Source organism: Cryptotermes secundus, unplaced genomic scaffold (genome assembly GCF_002891405.2).
Source record: "Cryptotermes secundus unplaced genomic scaffold, Csec_1.0 scaffold508, whole genome shotgun sequence".
Lineage (NCBI taxonomy): Eukaryota > Metazoa > Arthropoda > Insecta > Blattodea > Kalotermitidae > Cryptotermes > Cryptotermes secundus.
Window position 1 is genome coordinate 1,244,833 of NW_019733326.1, and position 21,497 is coordinate 1,266,329.

A 21,497-nucleotide genomic window follows, 5' to 3' on the forward strand; every position below is an offset into this window, starting at 1 on the left:
CAGATCTCTAATGTTCTTGTTCTTACTGTTCAATGCAAGCTCATCAATTTTGTCTTTCAGATATTCACTCTTTTTGTTCCTGAAATGCCTGCTGGTTTCATGTCTTATATTGTTTAGATTATCCCCATTTAACTTGCTTGGATCCTATAACCATTGCAATTTGGCTTGCTTTCTTTGATCTAATAATTTTGAGCTTCCTTCATCGAACCATGGCTTATGCTTCTTTGGTTCATAATAACCTAGACTCTCTTTGGAAGACATTATTATATTCTCTATAATAGTTTCCCAAGCTTTATTAACATCCACCTCAGTTTCCAAATTTTCCAGAGCCATAAACCTATTTGAGATTTCAACACAATACTGCTCTTTACCCTCTACCTCATTTAATTTCTTGAGACTGAACCTCTCCATATGAACTCTGTGTGTTGTTTGTTTGTTCATTGCCAGTCTTTCCCTAACCTTTGCCACCATCAGGTAGTGGTCAGTATCACAATCTGCTGCCCTGAATGATTGGACATCAAGTATACTTGAGTGCCGTCTCCTGTCTATCAAAATATGATCTATTTGATTGTGTTTCTTCCCATCAGGAGATGTCCAAGTAAATTTATGGATTTTACGATGAGGGAACATTGTACTTTTGACAGTAAGATTTTTTGATGTGGCAAAGTTTACAACTCTAACTCCATTATCATTACTAATTTCATGCAAACTCTCATTCCCAATTGTTGGTTTGAAAATGTCTTCCCTCCCTACTTTGGCATTGAAATCTCCTAACAAAATTTTCATAGGGTACTTCGGGAATTTATCAAATACATGTTCTAGTTCTTCATAGAATCTATCCTTTATGTCATCAATTTTATCTTCTGTTGGGGCATGAACATTCATAATAATGATATCATGCCAGGGACCTTTTAATATTACAAGTATATATGATATCCTATCACTAACGAATTCTATCCTCTTAACTGCTGATACGATTCGCTTATGTACGAAAAGCTAATTATTTCTATTTCGTATAAGGAAAAATTACCTGATCAGGGGAGAGAGTCTATTATTGTACCAGTTCACAAGATGGGTGACAAAACTGTATGTAGTAATTATCAAGGCATATCACTGCTATCAACTTCATACAAAATTTTATCCAATATTCTTCTCCCAAGGTTAAGTCCATAAAAAGTAAAAAAGTAAAGCTATCCCTATAACAGGCCGTGAAGGCCCATAGGGTTGTGAGACGTTGAGGGTCCCACATTATCTAGACAATCGGCTCAAAGATGGCAGTAAGGTTGTCAGCCTTAAGCACCGGCTACGCTTTACTCACCAGGAAAATTATTTAATTAATTCCTGGTACTCAATTCTGTTAGAGGCTGAGTCAAACCCAGGACCATAGTGTGGCTGGAAGGATTAGGTCAATTGAAGAAAGTCCAATGACTTCATCAGGACTTGAAGCCGCGACCTTCCGGCTTGTAGCATAGCCCGTCAACCAACTATGCTACTGCGTACCCCTGGTTAAGTCCATATATAGATGAAATTATTGGGGATCATCAGCGTGGTTTTCAACATAATAGATCAACTGCAGATCAGATCTTTTGCATTCGTCAGATATTGGAGAAAAAATGGGAGTATGATGAGACAGCACATCAGCTATTCATACACTACAAGGAGGCCTATGATCCAGTTAGGAGGGAAGTATTGTACAATATTCTGATAGAGTTTGGGGTACCATGAAACTAGTTAGGCTGATTAAAATGTGTTTAAATGAAACATGTAGGTAAACATTTGTCTGATAAATTTCCTATCCAGAATGACCTAAAACAATGAAATGCTTTATTGCCATTGCTTTTCAAATTTGCTTTAGAATATGACATTAGGAAGGTGAAGGAAAACCAAGTGGGACTGAAATTAAATGGGACAAATCAGCTGTTGGTCTATGCTGATGATGTCAATCTACTGGATGATAATATAGATAAAGAAAAACACATAAAATTTAATCGACACAAGTAAGGACGTTGGTCTAGAAGTAAGCACAGAGAAAATTCAGTATATGTTGCTGTCTCATCACCAAAATGCAGGGCAATATCATGACATAAAGATAGGAAACAGATGTTTTGAAAATGTGGCACAATTCAGATATTTGGGAATGACGATAACAAATCAAAACTGGATTGAGAAGGAAATTAAGAGGAGATTGAACTCGGGTAATGCTTGCTACCATTCAGTCCAGAACCTTTTGCTGTCTCGTCTGCTGTCCGAAAACATAAAAATTAGAATACACAAAACTATAATTTTGCCTATTGTTCTCTATGGGTGTGAAACTTTGTTTCTGACATTAAGGGACGAACATAGACTGAGGGTGTTTGAGAACAGGGTGTTGAGGAGAATGTTTGGACCGAAGAGAGATGAAGTTACAGGAGGTTGGAGAAAACTGCATAATGAGAGCTTCATAACTTGTACTCTTCTCCAAGTATAGTTAGAATGATCAAGTCAAGGAGAATGAAGTTTGCAGGGCATGTAGCATGAATAGGGGAGACAAGGAATGCATATTGGATATTGGTGGGAAAGCCAGAAGGAAAGAGACCACAGGGAAGACCAAAGTGTAGGTGGGTGGACAATATTAAAATGGATCTTAGAGAGATAGGATGGGATGTTATGGGTTGGATTGGTCTGGTTCAGGATAGGGACCAGTGGAGGGCTCTTGTGAACATGATAATGAACCTTCAGGTTATATAAAATGCTGGGAAATTCTTGAGCAGCTGCAGAATTGGCGGCTCTTCAAGAAGGGCTCAGTTCCATGAATAAGTAAGTAAATAATACATATAACAACTTTCTTCTCTGCCTGATTCACAGCATGTTGGTATTATAAACGTTCTCCAGATTACAAGACAAATATTTTTATCAGTGTGTTGGAAAACTATATACGTGGTAGAGTCTTTAAGTTCGTGGAATGTGGTTTTATTGCTTCATATTACAAGGTATTTACATATGCTTACACAGATCCACATTGGCCTTCAAAATATTTGCCGTTGGCCGCTATGCAAGTCTGCCAATGTTGATATAGCTGCCGAAAACATTATTGCTGAAACTTATTGGCAGGAAATTCCCATACAGCGTCTCTTGTGGCAATGACCACCTCCTCGGACAACTGAAATCTACGACCACGTAGCTTTGCTTTCAAGCGGTGAAAGAGAAAGAAATTGCATGGTGCGAGACCAGGTGAGTACGGAGGGTGTGGCAAAACGGTGACCTGTTGCCTTGCCAGTTCCTCTTGGGCAAGAACAGAGTGATGTGCAGGGGGCGTTGTCGTGTAGCAACAACCACTTCTTCCTAGGCCAAATATTTCCCTAGGGGATTTGCCTAGTTTCTAGCAGAAGTTGATGTTTGCCCATTCTTCAAACTGACACATTTTCAATTTCCGCCACTCGCATTTAACTGCAGTTCACAATACAGGTTGTAGTTCTACTTACACTCTTTGCACACAACTGCCTCCTGTTGTGACGAGAGATGAATCAACAGGGCATCATATCGTGCCTCAACCTATCCGCTGTAGTGTACTGAAACAAAGCTTTGCGGCCNCCCACTTCATGAAAAAAGTACAATTTCTTTCTTTATTCATTGGACATGTTTCTTCGAAAGTATTTTAGACATTCTCCAGGGATATTTTCCATCATATTATCTAATCTATGGTGGATATCCCCTGATGATGGCACAAAGAAATTTTCTAAATTAAATATGTCAGGCAACTAATGAAACATTTTGTATTTCAGGAAATAGAGTATGGTAAATACAAAGTAAAAATGAATTCATTCCAATTTTTCAAAGTATGGAAATACTGATATTTATTTTCTGTGTGTATGACATTAGGATAGAAGTGACAAGAAGACGAGGAAGAAGACATAAGAAGATGCTGGATGACCTTGGGGACAGAAAAGGATACTGTCATTTGAAGGAGAAAGCCCTAGATTGCATTAAGTGGAGGAATTGTTTTGGAAGAGACTGTGGACCTGTCGTCTGACAGATTACTGATGATGATGATGATGATGACATTAACAAGAATCTTGTAGAGTTCAGAAGTTTCACCCCCCCCAAAAAAAAGAATCAATCTGAAAGAAAGAGATTTTAACATTCCAGAAGACATAAGTACAAGTATATTTATATATCAAAACTAATGGGAAAGAGAACTTCCAATTTTGCCACTGAAACTTATTTTCAAGTGTTATAATCTTATCGAGAAAGTATATAAAAAGGAAATGGGTGCTGGATGGCCTCAGGTAAGACACTGGATTCTCATTTAGACGGTTCTGAGTTCAATCAACAATCTGATCTGTATATGGGATTTTTCTGCTCACAGATTTGAACCTTCACTTACACAGAAGATAGGAAAAATACCAGGCTTCTTCATGATTCACAGCTCACATTAAGCTGTCATATCTGGCGACCATCATATTCACCCTATCACTAGAGGTGATGGGATTGACACTAGGGGTGCACTCACCTCAGAAATGGATTCTCAGCCCTTGCCTAATGAGAAGAGCCTAGAGGTCAAGAAAGACCATATATGGGGGCACTACATAAACTGAAACAGCATTAAAGGTAAGCTTGTTGACAACACTCACCATTAAGAGCGACAGGATTTGGAAGCCGAAGGACTGCAACGTCATTTTGCAGATTCTGGCTATTGTAATCACTATGGACAGTCTTGGATGATGTCAGCACAGTAGCACTCCCATCGTCACTAGAGCTCAGTGAATGGCCACCCAGCAGGATTTGGAATTGCGATCTGCAAATTTATCACTCAATCTCTGATCGACATGACTGAAACCATTTCAGTTCAGTTAGGCACATAAGAAGTATGTAAGTCATAGTCTTGCATTTTTTAAATATTAGTATCTGCTTCTGTGGAATAATTAATGGTACCTACAATTCATTCTTTGCCCAAGGCATCCTTTAAAATACATGATTTTGCAGAAGTGAAAATCTTGTGCACTCATAGAAACATATTATCTCAACTAACATATTTTTTTTCTTGGCACTACAGCCCCAGTGGGCCTAGGCCTACCTCCATGAACTTCTCCATTCACTTCGGTTTTTCTAGATCTTACACATTCGGTAGGACTCCTTGGGTGAGCGATCAGCTCGTCGCAAGGCCTCTACCTGTACACAAACACAGAAAAACGCACACACACAAACTAAACATCCATGCCCTGAGTGGGATTCGAACCCACAATCCCGGTTTCCAAGTGAGTGAAGATAGTACATGCCTTAGACCGCTCAGCTACTGTGACCAGCCGACTAACATATATACATTTTATTATTTATCTTTTGTAGAGAGTTCTTTCTTGCATACTGAGACACTTTTCATGGTCATGCATGTTGTTATCATGCAGAAATACAGGTTGATTTTAAAAAGTAGAACTTAAGATCTCAAATATTGCAGACATAAAAATATCATATTTTAAGAATAGACACATATGTTATGACTCAGCTAGTTTCGTGCAGGAAGGTTTCCATACTTACTTACTGTTACATTTATTATTACACTTTACACCATTATTTGGGCCATTTTAACAGCATGCTCAATAACAGTATTGTTGTAATCTTTATGTCTAAATTAATGTTTATTTACCCACTTCATATATTAGTTATGAGTCAATGTAACTCAAAATTTGCGCTTTTCATAAACTCACAAACGTTTGTTTAGATAATATTCTAGTTTTGTCCATACTTTGCGCTGCATTTCAGAAATTATACTTGTGGTTGTGACTGTGAGAGTTTTGCAACAAACTCTACATATTTTCCACCTGTTCTGCATTCATAGTGTTCTACATAGCCCAAAAGAAAGAATTTCAGTGGAGTTACATTGGTATTTCTCACCGGCCACAACACTGGCCCATCACTTCTGACTGAAAATTGAATTATGTGAGCACAGTGCACCATGGGAACAAACTGTAGTAATTATTTTCCCTGAAAGATGAGATTGTTGATTCTTTTTGTCTGTGGGAATGTAGTGTTTTCCAATTTTATCCAAGCTGACTGTCACACATTTTGCATCACACATTTCTTTGGACTGTCACAGATATACTCGTATTTAATAAACATATTTTTCAGCCCCAAAATTCCGAAATTTTGTGGTGTTATTTTTGGGAAAAAAAAAGGTTCATTGACCTGTCCCAAAAACAAACTTATATTTGAAATATTTCTGCTAATTTAGAAGAAAATTTTTTTAAACACCATGCATTTCATGTTATGAATTTTGAAGTGTTTATGATGTACTGCACTCAGTTATGATATGGGGTTAATATTAGACCTGTTACAAGAATTTTAGAGCTTCTAAGAAAAGTGTATCTATGAATACATTTCAATGTTACCTTACAAGAACTGTGTCTACAGATGGCCTTCAAGAATATCCTTCATTTCTGAAGTGTTAAATATTTTCCATACTGATTTGTTAGCTGCACCTTGCTTTGCAGGATGCAGCAGATGAGAATTCCACTGTATAGTTACAACTAATGCATACTGCAAACCGCAACACACACTGCATCTTCTTGTAAGGAGATAATATTAGTAACTGCTTCTCTTTCCTATAGTCCTGTCTAAACTGATACGCAGAACATTCAGTTTCAGACTGGTCATATGCCCACTAAATTGGGTTTATTTGTTATAAAATGTTCTAGTGTTTTATCTAACTCAATGGAGCTGAGTCCTTCTTGAGAAGCTGCAAGTTTCTCAGTTACTCAGTAATTTCCCAACAATTTATGGACCTGAAGTTTCGTTACCATATTTTGTTATTGTTTTGTTTCCATCTCACCACAACAACTATCAAAATCTCATTCACATTTACTGTGTGTAATGAGTTTACTAGACCTAACAATATGAGAGTGTGCTACATGTTTCGGCTTATAAATCCATCATCTGGCAGTATACACTAACCAGTTGCAATCTGACACACAGTCAAGCCAGACGTAGGAACACAACAGGTGGATAAACTCATGAAATAAAAAAAAAACAGATGGAAGAAATGTAGAAATAAACAGTACAGAACATTACAACAATTAGTTCTGAACAGCACAGCTGCTCCATAAGGAAATCAAATGGGAGTATAAACAAACAAGACCACAATCAAAACGACACTCATAGATAACTACATATTATGGTGTTATAATTGCAATAATGGACACAAACATGTATAGTATTTATAAATAAGATATTTAAGCACGACATAATGAGCAACAATTTAATTAATTTTCTGTATTTTACAATTTAAAAATTTTATTCTTTATATTGTTATTTTATTATAAGCACCATTACGGACATCTCTAGGCATCCATTTAATATAAAACTTTTATTCCAGTTTTAATATATTTATAAGAATGGTATTATTTCAGACAAAATGTTGAATGTATTAACTATGTGGAAAGTCAGGTACATTGATGACAGTTGTTACATTGTAATGTATGTATTCATATAGAATGCAATTGAATAGTTTGAAAACTAATAACGAAATATAAATTAACACAACAGGATGCACTCCTTGAAGATTTCATTACCGTGTTCACAAGAGCCCTCCTCTGGTCCCTACCCTGAGTCAGATCAGTCGAGTCCATACCACCCTATCCTATTTCTCTAAGATCCATTTTAATATCATCCTCCTACACATGTGTAGGTCTTCCTAGTGGTCTCTTTCCTTCTGGCTTTTGCACCAAAATAATATGTACATTCCACTTCTTCCCCATGCAGTTCAAGTGTTTTGATTCAGTTTTTTCAGACATGCAGTACTAAATGTATTTTTTCTCAGGGCAGCGCCATAGCTCAAGCAGTTAGTTAGTCAGTTAGTTAGTTAGTTAGCTAGTTAGAGAGGGTGGGTTTCCCCATGCACCGCGACCAGTTTGATCTATTGTGCTTCCCTCTATGATATTCTACCAGTCTCTATATCCTACCGGTACTGGTGCTTATTATCAGTCCCGCCCAGCCAGTGAGACCGGCTCTACTAGCTGAGAGGTATCTATAATGCTTCCCCCATCTACCACAGGTATTAGAGACTGCTGTTGGGCGGGAAACGTCCGTAATTTGGCTCAATGACCTCCTTTGGAGATATGAGGTTCTTTTACATGCCGTAAAGCTACGACACGGGACCCACGGCTTAAAGTCCCTCCCAGAGGACTTGTTCCCTGAATTTTTCCGCCCTTAAAAATTCGACGACCTCCGCCGGGTATTTGAACCCGCATACTACGAGTCAGGAGGTGGGAACGTTACCTCTAGACTACGGAGGCCGCTTAGCTCAAGCGGTTAGTCGCTGGCTTCCCATCACAGCAGCCTGGGTTCGATCCCAGGTCTGGTCAAGTGGGATTTGTGGTGGACAAAGTGGCGTTGGGGCAGGTTTCTCTGAGTACTTCGGTTTCCCCTGCCAATCTTCATGCCACCAATTGCTCCACAATCACCCTCACCTGTCATCTGGGGCTGGTACAATAGGCCACAAGTGGCCGCAGTACAAGGCACTTAGTCCCACACCACTAGCAAATGAAAAAAGTCTATCTCATGCTCTGAAACAGCGTGCTTTCATTACACAGGTTGAAATATAAAGTGAACTTATCCTGTACACCAACCCTGAGGTTTTCATCTTCTAATTATATTTCACATGTGATTATCTATCACATTCAATAATATGGCTAATATTACAGGGATCAAAATCTGGCAGAGACTTTCTGAATGTTTGTGTTGACTATCACATCCAGAACAGATGCAGGACCCTCTCAAACTATGCTGGTTAACAAGACATCTTCCTTGGTGCTGAAGGTTACAAAGCCATGAAATAATTGAAGAAAGTCGTCTTCTGGGTTTAGGTGCCGTGTATTCTTCGTTTTGGCCGACGTTTCGGAGGAACGTATCGCCTCCATCTTCAGAGCAGGTGAATGGCTTGGAATGCAGAGAGCAGTAGCTGTAGTGATAGGAAGTGAAAGGCGCTGCTTATATACAAAGTAGGCAGGGGGGGTGGTTAGGGAGAGCGGACCAATAGGAGCAGTGGAGAGCGATTAAGGCCATATATGGTGTTATGTGCTAAGGGAGGGGGGAGGGCGGGGAACGGCCAGTGAATCCAGGAAACTTGAGGTCAATGGCACTAGGAAGTTGCGGTAAACAAGAAGAACCGGTTGGTTGGGGACAGGCTACTGACATCAATGACATGATTACAGGGGACAGGCTACTGACGTCAATGACACGATGAAGAACTGGTGTTTTTCCCTCAAGAGAAATCCAACAAGCCACACCAGTTCTTCGTCATGTCATTGACGTCAGTAGCCTGTCCCCTGTAATCATGTCATTGATGTCAGTAGCCTGTCCCCAACCAACCGGTTCTTCTTGTTTACCGCAACTTCCTAGTGCCATTGACCTCAAGTTTCCTGGATTCACTGGCCGTTCCCCGCCCTCCCCCCTCCCTTAGCACATAACACCATATATGGCCTTAATCGCTCTTCACTGCTCCTATTGGTCCACTCTCCCTAACCATCCCCCCTGCCTACTTCGTATATAAGCAGCGCCTTTCACTTCCTATCACTACAGCTACTGCTCTCTGCATTCAAAGCCATTCACCTGCTGAAGATTGAGGCGATACATTCCTCCGAAACGTCGGCCAAAACGAAGAATACACGGCGCCTAAACCCAGAAGACGACTTTCTTCATAGTCATTGCCGTGAAAACCTCAAAACTTACATACCATGAAATAATTGTTTAAAAAATGGAGGTTAAAGTTTGCATTAAAAATGATGATGTAAAGTTAACTGAGCAAAACACATATCTGACATTGGCCTTTGAATTTTTATGATAGACATTCCTCTTGGCTGTTGCAACTTGTAGCATATGTAATATTATGGTTATATTTCAATAGTTGCAATAGTGTTTTTAATACTAAAATAAATCCTTTACATGTTTCAACCAGTGATGGCCATCAAAGGAAGTACTTCACATGTATTACATGAATGTCTTGTTTTGTAAGGGTTGAAACATTAGTATTTTAAAATATGATATATATTTTTTGTGATGATGGTATATTAATACAACTATTATGTTTGTGGACATTATCCATCATCCTGTTTTTATTTAAATCACAGCGTTTCAGAGACTGGATTCTGTCTTCATCTTCAGGTGGAACCTACTCAGTTTGGCCCAAGTGACAGAGCAAGTCCCTATCTCTGGACAATAGCACCAACACAACACAGGATTTATAAACCAAGTACAGCATAAACCATCAGCAACAGTTAAGAGAAAAATTAAAATCATTAAAAACTCCATACACATGAGGCCTAGCACCTATGTCCATGCACTATTTCATGGCTATTGTCATTAGAATTACAGTCGTATCAGAACAGACGTAATCGCATGGTACCAACATAAAAACACAATTTTCACTGGATGGAGTTGTAGTTTTCTAACTTCTGCTGCGATTATTGGATTCCAGATGGGAGATGTGTCCAAGCTTGGTTGATTAATCAGATGATCTACCTGAGACATATGAGCAGATTCCTTGCACTTCCTGCAGGTGGTATTTGGTTCAATCTGCAAGACCTTTGCTTCTTTCCAACACATTTCATGGCCTTCCTCATATGCAAGTTGGGCTCATTTTGATTTTTCAAGCAGACTTAGGGTCAGGTTGTATTTGTGCTCCTTAATGTGTATTTCTAAATGTCTGCTTGTTTCACTATGTAAAATATGTCACAGTCACATGGTATATTGTATATTGCTGGGCAACAGTAACCACTTCAGTTTTCATCAGTGTCCCATGGAATGTATGTTCACTTTGTAAAATGATCCTGACACTGAAACTAGTATCCAGTGCATTAGAATTTTTTGGAGATACCCATAACATAAGAGATAATGACCGTGCCCTCATACATGGTATCTGAAGAAGGATGGTTGCTTCTTGATGTCTTCAATACAGTGTCACAAATTCTTGTGGCAGATGTTATGTCAGCAAAACAAGCAGACCTATAGAAATATTCATTAAGGGGCACAAATATAACCTGACCAAAATTAGCCCAACATGCACATGAGGAAGGCCACAGAATACGTTGGAAAGAAGTGAAGGTCTTGCAAATTGAATCAAACACCACACACAGGAAATACAAGGAATCTGCCCATATGTCTCTGGTAGATCATCCAATCAGTCAACCCAACTTGGACATCTCTCCCTTCTGGACTCCTGTTATCACAGCAGAAGTAAAAAAAACTGTCTCTTTACAGATGACTTCTCTCATGATACTACTCTGATTTTAATAGTAGCCATGAAATAGTGCATGGACATGAGTGCCAGGCCTCATGTGTATGGAGTTTTTAATGATTTTAATATTTTTCTTAACTCTCACTGGTGGTTTATGTTCTGCTTTGTTTATATATCCTGTCTTGTGTTGGTGTCCAGAAATATGGACTAGCTCTGTCAATTGAGCCAAACTGAGTAGGATCCACCTTAAGACAGAGACAGAATCCAGTCTCTGAAACGTTGTTTTAAATAAAAACAGGACAATGAACAGTGTTCAGAAACACAACAATTGTTTTTAGAATATGGTTTTTAAAAACCACATTTGATGGAACTGAACCCTAATTTTACCTGTAACATTGAATATTAGGATGATTTATGAATAATTAATTGGAAAAGATTTGGTAGGGTGTGGTCATGGCCTAATCAAGATATTATCCTGGCATTTACCTTGAGGGGCTGAGTAGAAGCACCAAAAACTATGTCAGGATAATTGACATTCTGACCGAGCTATAAACCAAACATGCACCAAATAAAAGTCTCCAGCATTACTGCTAGACAAATCTGTATGGTTGAAAATTGTAGATGGACAGCTGCAAAAGATAAGCACATTTAACACACTTAATCATCGTATTTCTGGACTGTAGAGTTTGTACTTACCCTTGAGCACAATGTGCAGCAGTTAGCACATAGGTTTCGGAGATGAGGGAACCGCCACAGAAAGATGAACCATCTATAGTAACAGCAGCTTGGTGTGGGAACTGACCCCTTGATGCAGGATAACCATTTACTATCTTTGGTGTTAGAACCTTTGGTGCACCCACTGAAATTCAGATCAACTTACTACAATTCTTTCTTCTAAGCACAAATTTTGCTTATCTTCCTGCTAAGAAAGAATTGCATCATTCACAAAATAGTTGGACTGTCCTGGAAATAATGTCAACAATCCAGTTTACTCATCTAAGTTCATCAGAAGATTTCTGTATGTACAAAAACTACATAATCTGAACAAACTCTAGCAAAAATGGACTAACAAACTAACACTATGGAGCCATAGTTTTCCAGCTACTCAAGAAATGTCCAGCATTTATGGAATTAAAAGGCTTCTTTGCCATGTTCACAAGAGCCCCTCACTTGTCTTATGAATCATGTCCATAACCTCGTATGCTCTTTCTTAATACAAATTATAACATTATCTTCCAACCTATGCCTCAGTCTTACAGTGGTCTCTTCCCCTCCTTCTGAAATGAATAGTAGAAAGTATTTCCTGAGCTTAATCTGTTGTCCACTTTCTTCATGAATGCAATTTTCATTTGTTAGTCATTCCCAAATATTATAATTTTCCCATATCTTTGAAGGATTTGTTAGCATTTCTTTATGTTATGAGTGTGTCCTGCATTCTGGTGATGGAACATGCAAATATACTTAGTCTTCTCTGCATTTATTGTATTTGTAGATCAACTTGCTTACTAGGATCTAACAGAACTTTTGTGTCTTTCCTTATGTTGTTATGATCTCCCCCAGTTAACTTAATATTATCAATGCAGGCAAAAAATGAGTCACTAAATATAATTATCCTGTCATACTAATATCTGTTCCAACGTGATATGAGCTGCTTTCTTAATCTAAGAAATTATATACTCTGTCAGAAATGTCTCCAAGGGTGTCTGCATCAGCATCAACATCGTCTAAATATTGTCACAATTTTAGAGTGAATACTGACAGTGTCTAAACCGGTAGCCAGATCAATTGGACTCTTTACAATTCATGATTACAAGGATTATGGTCTCAATATTCTACACATTTCACAGATCACTTATGACACACCAGGTCTTCTTAGACTATTACAGTTTTCACTAGCTCTTGCTTGGTAGCGGCTTCCAACAGCAGATTTTCCCTTCCTGTGGGTTCCTGCACTGTCCCCAGCCTCACCCACCTTATTCTCACAGCTCACTACAACTGAACCCCAGCAGTTATATCACTCATTGCAACTCCTAATTTGTCCTGCTTATAACATCTCGGCATGGACCGCACATCAAACACCGTTCATCTGTTGTTTACGGGCCACTGCCTAGTAATGGCCATTGTGGAGTTGCTTATTTCACAGTCGTTGCCTAGCAGTGGGTCTACATGCTACAATATGTTACTGATTTTGTGGAGGCTTGTATTTAATTGTGCAACCTATCAGCAATGAGCCTTAGGGATGACATAGGGACCTCACTGAACACGGAAATTTTCTTCCATAAGGTTGTCTGCTTAAAGCATGCTGTACCCTCAGTGACATTTCAGGCATTGTATGTTAATTGCTAAACTTCTTTATTTTTGTTTGGATCATAATCATATACTGTTTTCAGATCTTGAATAATTTAACAAAAGGAAGTCATGTTTTGTCACTATTTCCAAATATGGGACTTAAGCATTTTAAGAACCTTACAGATAATTTTTCTAATTGAATGAACTTTAATTACTTTCTCGGAATTAGTTCCTTGCATGCAGTACCTTGAAATTCTATGAAAACTTTACTGAACTTTATATACTAGTACTAACCTCAATACTGATTTAAAGTCGAGAATGTGTATACTTTTTTCATTTAGAACATACGTCTTGGTAATTCCTTAAAAATCCTAAATCAAGAGCCATTCAGTAGGACTGTTCTCCTAACTTACCTGTTACTATAAAGCTAATGGAAGATACTTACATTCTGCATCAGTGACAACAAAGGAAACTTACCAACAAGGGGCATGTAGACATTGCTGGGCATAAGATCTCCTGAGGCAGCCTAGTGAAAATGAAATGAACAACTCAGCAATTATATTAACTTTGACCATAACCTCAAACATTGGTATCAATTTGTCTTCAAAGGTAGCAGAATATTCTACCTTTGATTCTGACATAAATTATCATAGGACATGCTACACTGAGGAGTGTTCATGTATATTAGAATGACATTCCATTTGTATGGCATACTGAACATTTCTGAAGAATCAGGTGTGAAACTGTTAGACCCCTGCAACGCACCATTTAACTTCACTGTACCTTAATGCCATCAGATTAGACAATTTAATGCCATTTATAAATTACATTTTTGTATGTCAAGGGAGCAGGGTACATTTAATTTTACTGTGTTAAGTGGACTGAAGAGTTAAATGTTTATTTATAATATTCCTTGGCATCTGCTCTTATTGAAATGTTGCATAATCTTCATCTGTGGACTATACTACATTTTGTCTCATTTAAGAGACTGTATCAAGTTACATTAGACAGAATGTCTGGAAAATCAATACTTTCAATAGAACAAAGCTTCACCAAAAATCTCTGGTCCCATGTGCAAATACCATGGTTGCATTTCTCTCCTTCCTATACACCTGTCTCTCCATTATATTAACATCACAGACAGATTATTAAAATGTGTGTTGTGAGATTGTTTTTTCTATTTTTCCTTGCATTTGTTGATAATGTTAAAATTATAAAGAAACAGCATTTGATCACTCTAACATTCTATCAGTAACACTATGGAGCAGAATCATCTTTGAGAAGCTGAAAATCTCTCACCTAGTCCAGAATTCCTTACTTATGGAATCTGAATGTACATTACCAGTTTAACAGGACACTGCTACTAGACCATATCCCAGGCCAGGTAAATCAAGTCCGTATCACATCCTGGTTTATTAAGGTCTATTTTATTATTGCCTTACCATCTACGGTTAGGTTTTCCAACTATAATTTGTGTATGCATATATCATCTCTCTAGGGTGATATTTGTCTCATCAATCTAATCCTATTTGATTAGGTCACCCTAAAAGTATCTGGTGAAGACTACACATAATTAAGCCCCTAAGTACGGAATTCTCTTTATCCTCTTCTTATGTCTTCTTTCTTAGGTCAAGATTTCTCCTCTGTCCGCTGTTTTCAAACATTCTAAATTTATGTTCTTCCCTTAGAGTGAGAGACAACCTTTTACTGCCATGAAAGAAAACAGCAAATTTACAGTTTAGTATGTTTTAATTCTTGTGTTTTTAGGTAGGACATGAGAAAATGAAATTCTGAACTATGTGATGGCAAGCAATATCTTAATTTAATGTGATGTCAATTTTATTTCTAAATTTTTTAGTTATTGGTTCTCATGGCAGTATCAAATATATGTTACTATCTTATTATAGAATGATTTGACTACACTATCCAGTGTGACTCAAATGTATATTTATGTATGTATATGATGCTGTTACATGTTTCAGGAATTAATGACCATCTTCAGAAGGCAAATAACATATTGAGGAAACTACTATTACATAAATCATAGTACATAAAGTTCAAATTTGTCCTAGTTTTATATAAAGATTTTAATTAAGATCAAATGTAGTGAGTTAAAATATTAATAAAATTCTTAATATTTAAAATCTTAAGCTGCTAAGGTTCCTGTCTTCATGCCTCTTCTATCAATGGGAGATTGGGGTAAATTGTCTTCCTTGGAGGTCTGAGCAGGGTTCTTTCCTACTTTATATATTTGGTTAAGAGTCTGTGAAGCTGTTAATCCTTTCGTTGTTTGTTGAGGCCTGAACGTTTGCCATGGAAGGTACACATTCCATCAAAACGTGCTAGGTATGGTATAAAATCATTTGAGTTGTGTGAAGTCAGATCTGGTTACATACAGAATTTTATTATTTGCATTGGGCAGGATGCCGTTTTGTACGAGTCCATAAAAATGAGCCATATGGCTCCCAAGTAGTTCCACAACTAATGGGGGCCTCTCCTGAATCAGGGATAATGTGTAATCATTGACAACTGGTTTGCAAGCCCAGGTCTATTCCACATGCTTGTGTAGCATCAAAACAGGAACACTTCCTGCTAAAATAAAGAGCGCAGAACTGAAAAAGGGAGAATATGTTTCAGTCCACAAAGACAGACTAATGATAATGAAGTGAAAAAAAAAATTCTCTCATAAGTACTACTCATTATAAAATGATTCTAGGTAGGATTCGAGAACATGACATGGGGAAGTCCATAGTAGTCATTGATTATAATTCTGAGGTGGGAGGTGTGGACCTTAGTGATGCTTGCTTGACAAGCCATTGCAGCACGAGAAGACTATTGAATTTATATTTACTTTACAAAAAAAAAAAGGGTAGCAGCATTCCCAGGATGGAATTACAAGTGGAACTTACAGAAAATATAATATCAAAATATCATATGACAGAAGGACTATTAGAAAGACCACCAGAAACTGCCCACCAACAAGGATGAATGCTCCTCATTATCCCTCCTACATTGCTGCCACAGTGTCAAAGCAAAATCCGTGTTGGCGCTATGTTACATGCTCCAAAATGGGTCAACTTCATGAAACAAGGTATAACTGAAAATACAGGTTGGCACTCTGTTTTTGAGGCTACCATATGGCGGCCGACTTCTATAGGCATGAAAGGGGATTGAGGTTCAACAAGTGGATAAGAAGTTCTGAACATAAGATTTTAGTGGTTAGAAAGTGTACTATGTGCTGGTGTTGAAAGCTACAGCATAATTATAAAGACCTTCACAATATGTGCCACTGGAGTTGCAACAATGTTTCCCACCACTTTAGTGATGATTTCATAGTCTATGCAAGATAACGATTTTGCAGTCGATGTTTGGAAGAACAAATAGCGTTTGTTGCTTAGTACATTCGTCCACAGCAGGCTTGAACTTACAAAGGTAGTACAAATTCAGCACACATGGCCACTAAGTTTTCAACCATTTTGCTCATGAAAAAGATTGTATTGCCATAACATACAGGGCAAGCCAAACATCAGTGTGCAACTACACTACAAGCGATACACCCAACTTGTTCTTGGTATTAAGAATTGTAAGAAATGTAATTGTAAATTGGCACTGCAGAGGGTCATCTTGTATGGTAGCACACGTAGAATGCTGAATAAGCATTTGCATCTGGGTCACTACAAAGTAGCATCAGTGAATGAACTGAAAGAAAGGGATGTCTTAAAGAGTGTTGAATATTGCTGATGGTTTAGGGACATAATTACTGCCAACTGAAAAGATATTCTGGACTCTGGACATCACCTTTGTTACTGATGAGGCAGGGTTTAATTTATCCGTTTACATCAACAACAAGAACAGTTGCATTTAGATAACAACTATTCCACATTACTTCAAAGATGTAATATTACATTATCACAAGGTTGGTATGTTGCGCCCCATGTTATGACATCAGATAATCCGCTGTATGTTCTTCTAAATTTCCTGCATCCACTTACAGCATGACTGTGCTACTGTACACACAACTCGTGTTTCCGTGATGCTACTGTGCAATGTGTTCGGGACAATAATTTTGAATGGTGTTTGGTCACAACAATGCCCCTAGCTTACATCGCCTGATTATTATCTCTGGGGAGCAAAGAAAGACTCAGTTTACACAGACATTCCTCACACACTCCTTGAACTGAAAGAAGCCATTGCTGATTTCATCATATTCATATTCAGCTTTGGGGCACACAGTAACGTAGTTGGTTGAGGCACTATGCTACAAGCTGGTAGGTCGTGGGTTCAAGTCCCGATGAGGTCGTTGGATTTTTTCAGTTGACCTAACCCTTCCAGCCACACAGAAATGAGTACCAGGAATATTCTTGGAATCTTCTTGGGGTTAAAGGACAGCCAGCACGTAGGCCTGACAACCTTGCCGCCATCTATGAGCCGATTTTCCAGAAAATGTGGGAACCTCAATATCTCACAAACCCTATTGGCTTCCATGACCTGTTACAGAGATACCTTTACTTTTTACTTTACATATTCATAATTAATGTTTCTTCCAGAGATCTATGTACATAGATATAGAATCTGACATTGTTTATACTAGATAACAAAATAATAATAAGATATTTCATCATACAATAAAAATCTGACTGGATATCACAAAGTATAAAACATACATATGTGTCTATGATGGGCCATATATAATGTATCACTCACTATGACAGGTAACACTATAATAAAATAATTGACCAGTCTCAAATTGAATTGACATTTGTCTTCGCAAACAGATTAAGATGTATAAATGCTTGTCTACAAGTATGTGGTGGCCACTTCCAACATTTGTTGTAAGTTAAGTAAGTACGAGAAAAGGCTGCACCATAGCTCAAGCGGTTAGTCGCTGGCTTCCCACTGCTGTGGCCGGGGTTCGATCCCGGGTCTGGTCAAGTTGGATTTGTGGCGGACAAAGTGGCGCTGGGGCAGGTTTCCTTTGAGTACTTCAGTTTCCCCTGCCAATCTTCATTCCACCAATTGCTCCACAATCACCCTCATCTGTCATCTGGGGCTGGTACAATAGGCCAGAAGTGGCCGCAGTACAAGGGACTTAGTCCCACCCCACTAGCAACAAAAAAAATACGAGAAATATATTTCTATTAATGTACATCGACTGTCTGAATATACTCATTGTTTACTGTAGGTGCACAGGGACTGGTGGCTCACTGTGTATTGCAGTTCTGATAAGGTATTTTTATTTTGAAATTTATACACTGTATCATTTATCACCTTTATTTCATTACTAGAAGTGAAAATGTATGAGATCTTATGGCAGAAATTAGGAAGAATATATTTTTGGATGTGATAGGATGTAGTCTGATGGAAGTTTACAGATGTTTCAGAGAGAAATACTGCCTCTGTCTTCAGAGTCAGGGAGAGGCTCAAGGAAGCAACTAGCAGGAAGGGTAAAGTTTACTCATCTTTCTGCTTGCTTGGTGTACCCTTTGACCATGATGATGGACATAGTAATATTCATCTTAAATGTTCACAAATTCTTCCACATTGCACAATGTCACATCCCAGATGATGATATTCTTCAGATGCTTGTTCAAGGTCTGGTGCTAGGCCGCGCCATAGCTCAAGCAGTTAGTCACTGGCTTCTCACCGCGGAAGCCTGGGTTCGATCCCGGGTCTGGTCAAGTGGGATATGTGGTGGACAAAGTGGTGCTGGGGCGGGTTTTCTCTGAGTACTTCGGTTTCCCCTGCCAATCTTCATTCCACCAAATTCTCCATCATCATAATCACCCGGGGCAGGATGAGGAGGATGAGGTGGCCAGGGCATGTAGCACGAATGGGGGAGATGAGGAATGCATATAGGATATTGGTGGGAAAGCCAGAAGGAAAGAGACCACTGGGAAAACCAAGGGGTAGATGGGTGGACAATATTAAAATGGACCTTAGTGATAGAATGGGGTGGTATTGATTGGATTGATCTGGCTCAGGATGGGGACAAGTGGAGGGCTCTTGTGAACATGGTAATGAACCTTCAGGTTATATAAAATGCTGGGAAATTCTTGAGTAGCTGCTGAATTGGCGGCTCCTCCAGAAGGGCTCAGCTCCATGTGTAAGTAAGTAAGTAAGTAAGTAAGTAAGTAAGTGCTTGTATCAGTGGATTATCGATTTTTTTGAATGACAGGTCAATATGACAGCATCGGAAAGTGGAAAATTTGTCTTATTTTGAAAGAGGACAGATTGTTGGCAAATGTTTGTGTGAAGCATCTGTGACAAAAACTGCCACATAACTATGTGTAGCAAGGGTGACAGTGTCTGAGGTTGTGTCGGCATACACAAATCTTGGGAAGGCAACATCAGCTAAGAGGAACAGGGGTGAAAATCAACATTTACATAAAAAGATCATCGTACATTGAGAAGGATTGTTTCGAAGAATCACACAACTCCTACAGCACAGGTGACAGGACAGCAGAACTAATATTCATTTTAAAGACCCTGTTCCTACAAAAACTGTCCGATGTGATGTGAGCTTCACAAATCCAATATACATGGCAGTGCTGCAGTTGCTAATTGCCTGATTGCCTAAAGTAATGCTCAGATGTGTAAACGGTGGTGTCATGACCATAAAACCTGGATATCAGACAACTGAAGTGTGTGCGTGATGTGGTCAGATGAGTCATGCTTCACACTGTTCCCTACATCAGGAAGAGTTTACGCTTGGAGAACACCCAAGGAAGCCTACCATCTGGAATGCCTGGTTCCAACAATGAAATCGTGGGCAGGTTCTGTGATGATTTTGACAGCAATATCATGGTACAGTATCCTGTTGGTCTCACTATTACTCCTCATGGCCGAATTACTGCAAGGGGGTATGTGGACAGGTTGGGTTAGGTACATCCCATGATCCAGACGTTATTTCTGAACAACGATGCACTTTTCTGAGATGACAGTGCCCCAATTCATACAGCTGGTCATGGTTTGAAGAGCATGAATGTGAACTTAAACATCATCCCTGACCAGCACAATCACCACATCTGAACACCAATGAACCGCTCCTGTCAGTTTTGGACGCTATAGTGAGGAACAGATTCCTACCTCCAACATGTCTAAAGCAATTTGAAGATGTTCTTCAAGAATGATATAAAATTCCTCTCAAGACTGTTAAAAACTTGCATGAGTCCATTCCAAGAATGACTGCGGCTGTATTGAAGGCAAAAGTGGTCCATCACCGTATTAATAAAGAAATGTGCACATTATCTGTAGTGATTTTATTATTTTGTCGAACTCCTGTACATAATAGAGGTTATTCATGCCAAATTTCCTTTTCACCTAAATATTGTTTTGATTTTTTGTTGTATTTAATATAATGAAGACACTCAAAGACAGAATTACTGAAGAGGAATAAATTATTCTTATATGCATGTTATTAATTTCTTCTACCACAATACCAAATTCTGTCTGTCCATAAACTGACCCCTGATTTTGGTTCAAATCTCTGTGTATACTGGGCAATTTATGCTGTTAATTTAATACAAACTCCAAAAGCTAAATTGATGGAGAGCTGAATTTCGACAGAAAATAATGTAAATTCATTTTTTAATTAAATACCTGTGCAGCTCCAGCCAGGAGACCAAAGATGAATACTAGTGACATCATGGTGTATAGGGCTGTGGTGGAACCGGACGAATACACAGCCTGTTGCAGTGTGTATATATATCTAACACCTTATCTTGATATGGCTTTATCATTTCCAAAGGAGGATTAACTTAAGTGTTGGGGTAGACACATCATTCATCAGAAACCTGCAGGTCAGCACTATTGTGAAACTGGGAAAACAGACCACTTACATCAAACCAATGTATGGTTGACATAGTCATTGTCTGAGAGGATGCTCCATTTAAAAAATAGCCATTATTGTTGTGCAGAACTTCATTTTAAATTCAACATTTTTTAAACCACATTACATGCATGTAAAGCAGAATATTCTGATTAAGGACTTAATTGAAATTCCAGT

The 21,497-nt window shown here is 38.5% G+C and overlaps 1 protein-coding gene across 1 annotated transcript in view; it reads right to left on the reverse strand.

Annotated features, from left to right (window-relative positions):
• Window positions 1–21,163, reverse strand: part of LOC111867983 (brachyurin) — a 36,581-nt gene extending 15,418 nt beyond the window's left edge. Inside the window, exons 1-4 of the mRNA XM_023858251.2 lie at window positions 21,092–21,163; window positions 13,970–14,018; window positions 11,900–12,062; window positions 4,611–4,774 (exon numbers count right to left, since the gene is read on the reverse strand). Of these exons, the coding sequence (XP_023714019.1) occupies window positions 4,611–4,774; window positions 11,900–12,062; window positions 13,970–14,018; window positions 21,092–21,139 (424 nt within the window). The 5' untranslated portion in view covers window positions 21,140–21,163. The remainder of the gene's footprint in view (window positions 1–4,610; window positions 4,775–11,899; window positions 12,063–13,969; window positions 14,019–21,091) is intronic.
• Window positions 21,164–21,497: the final 334 nt, after the last annotated feature.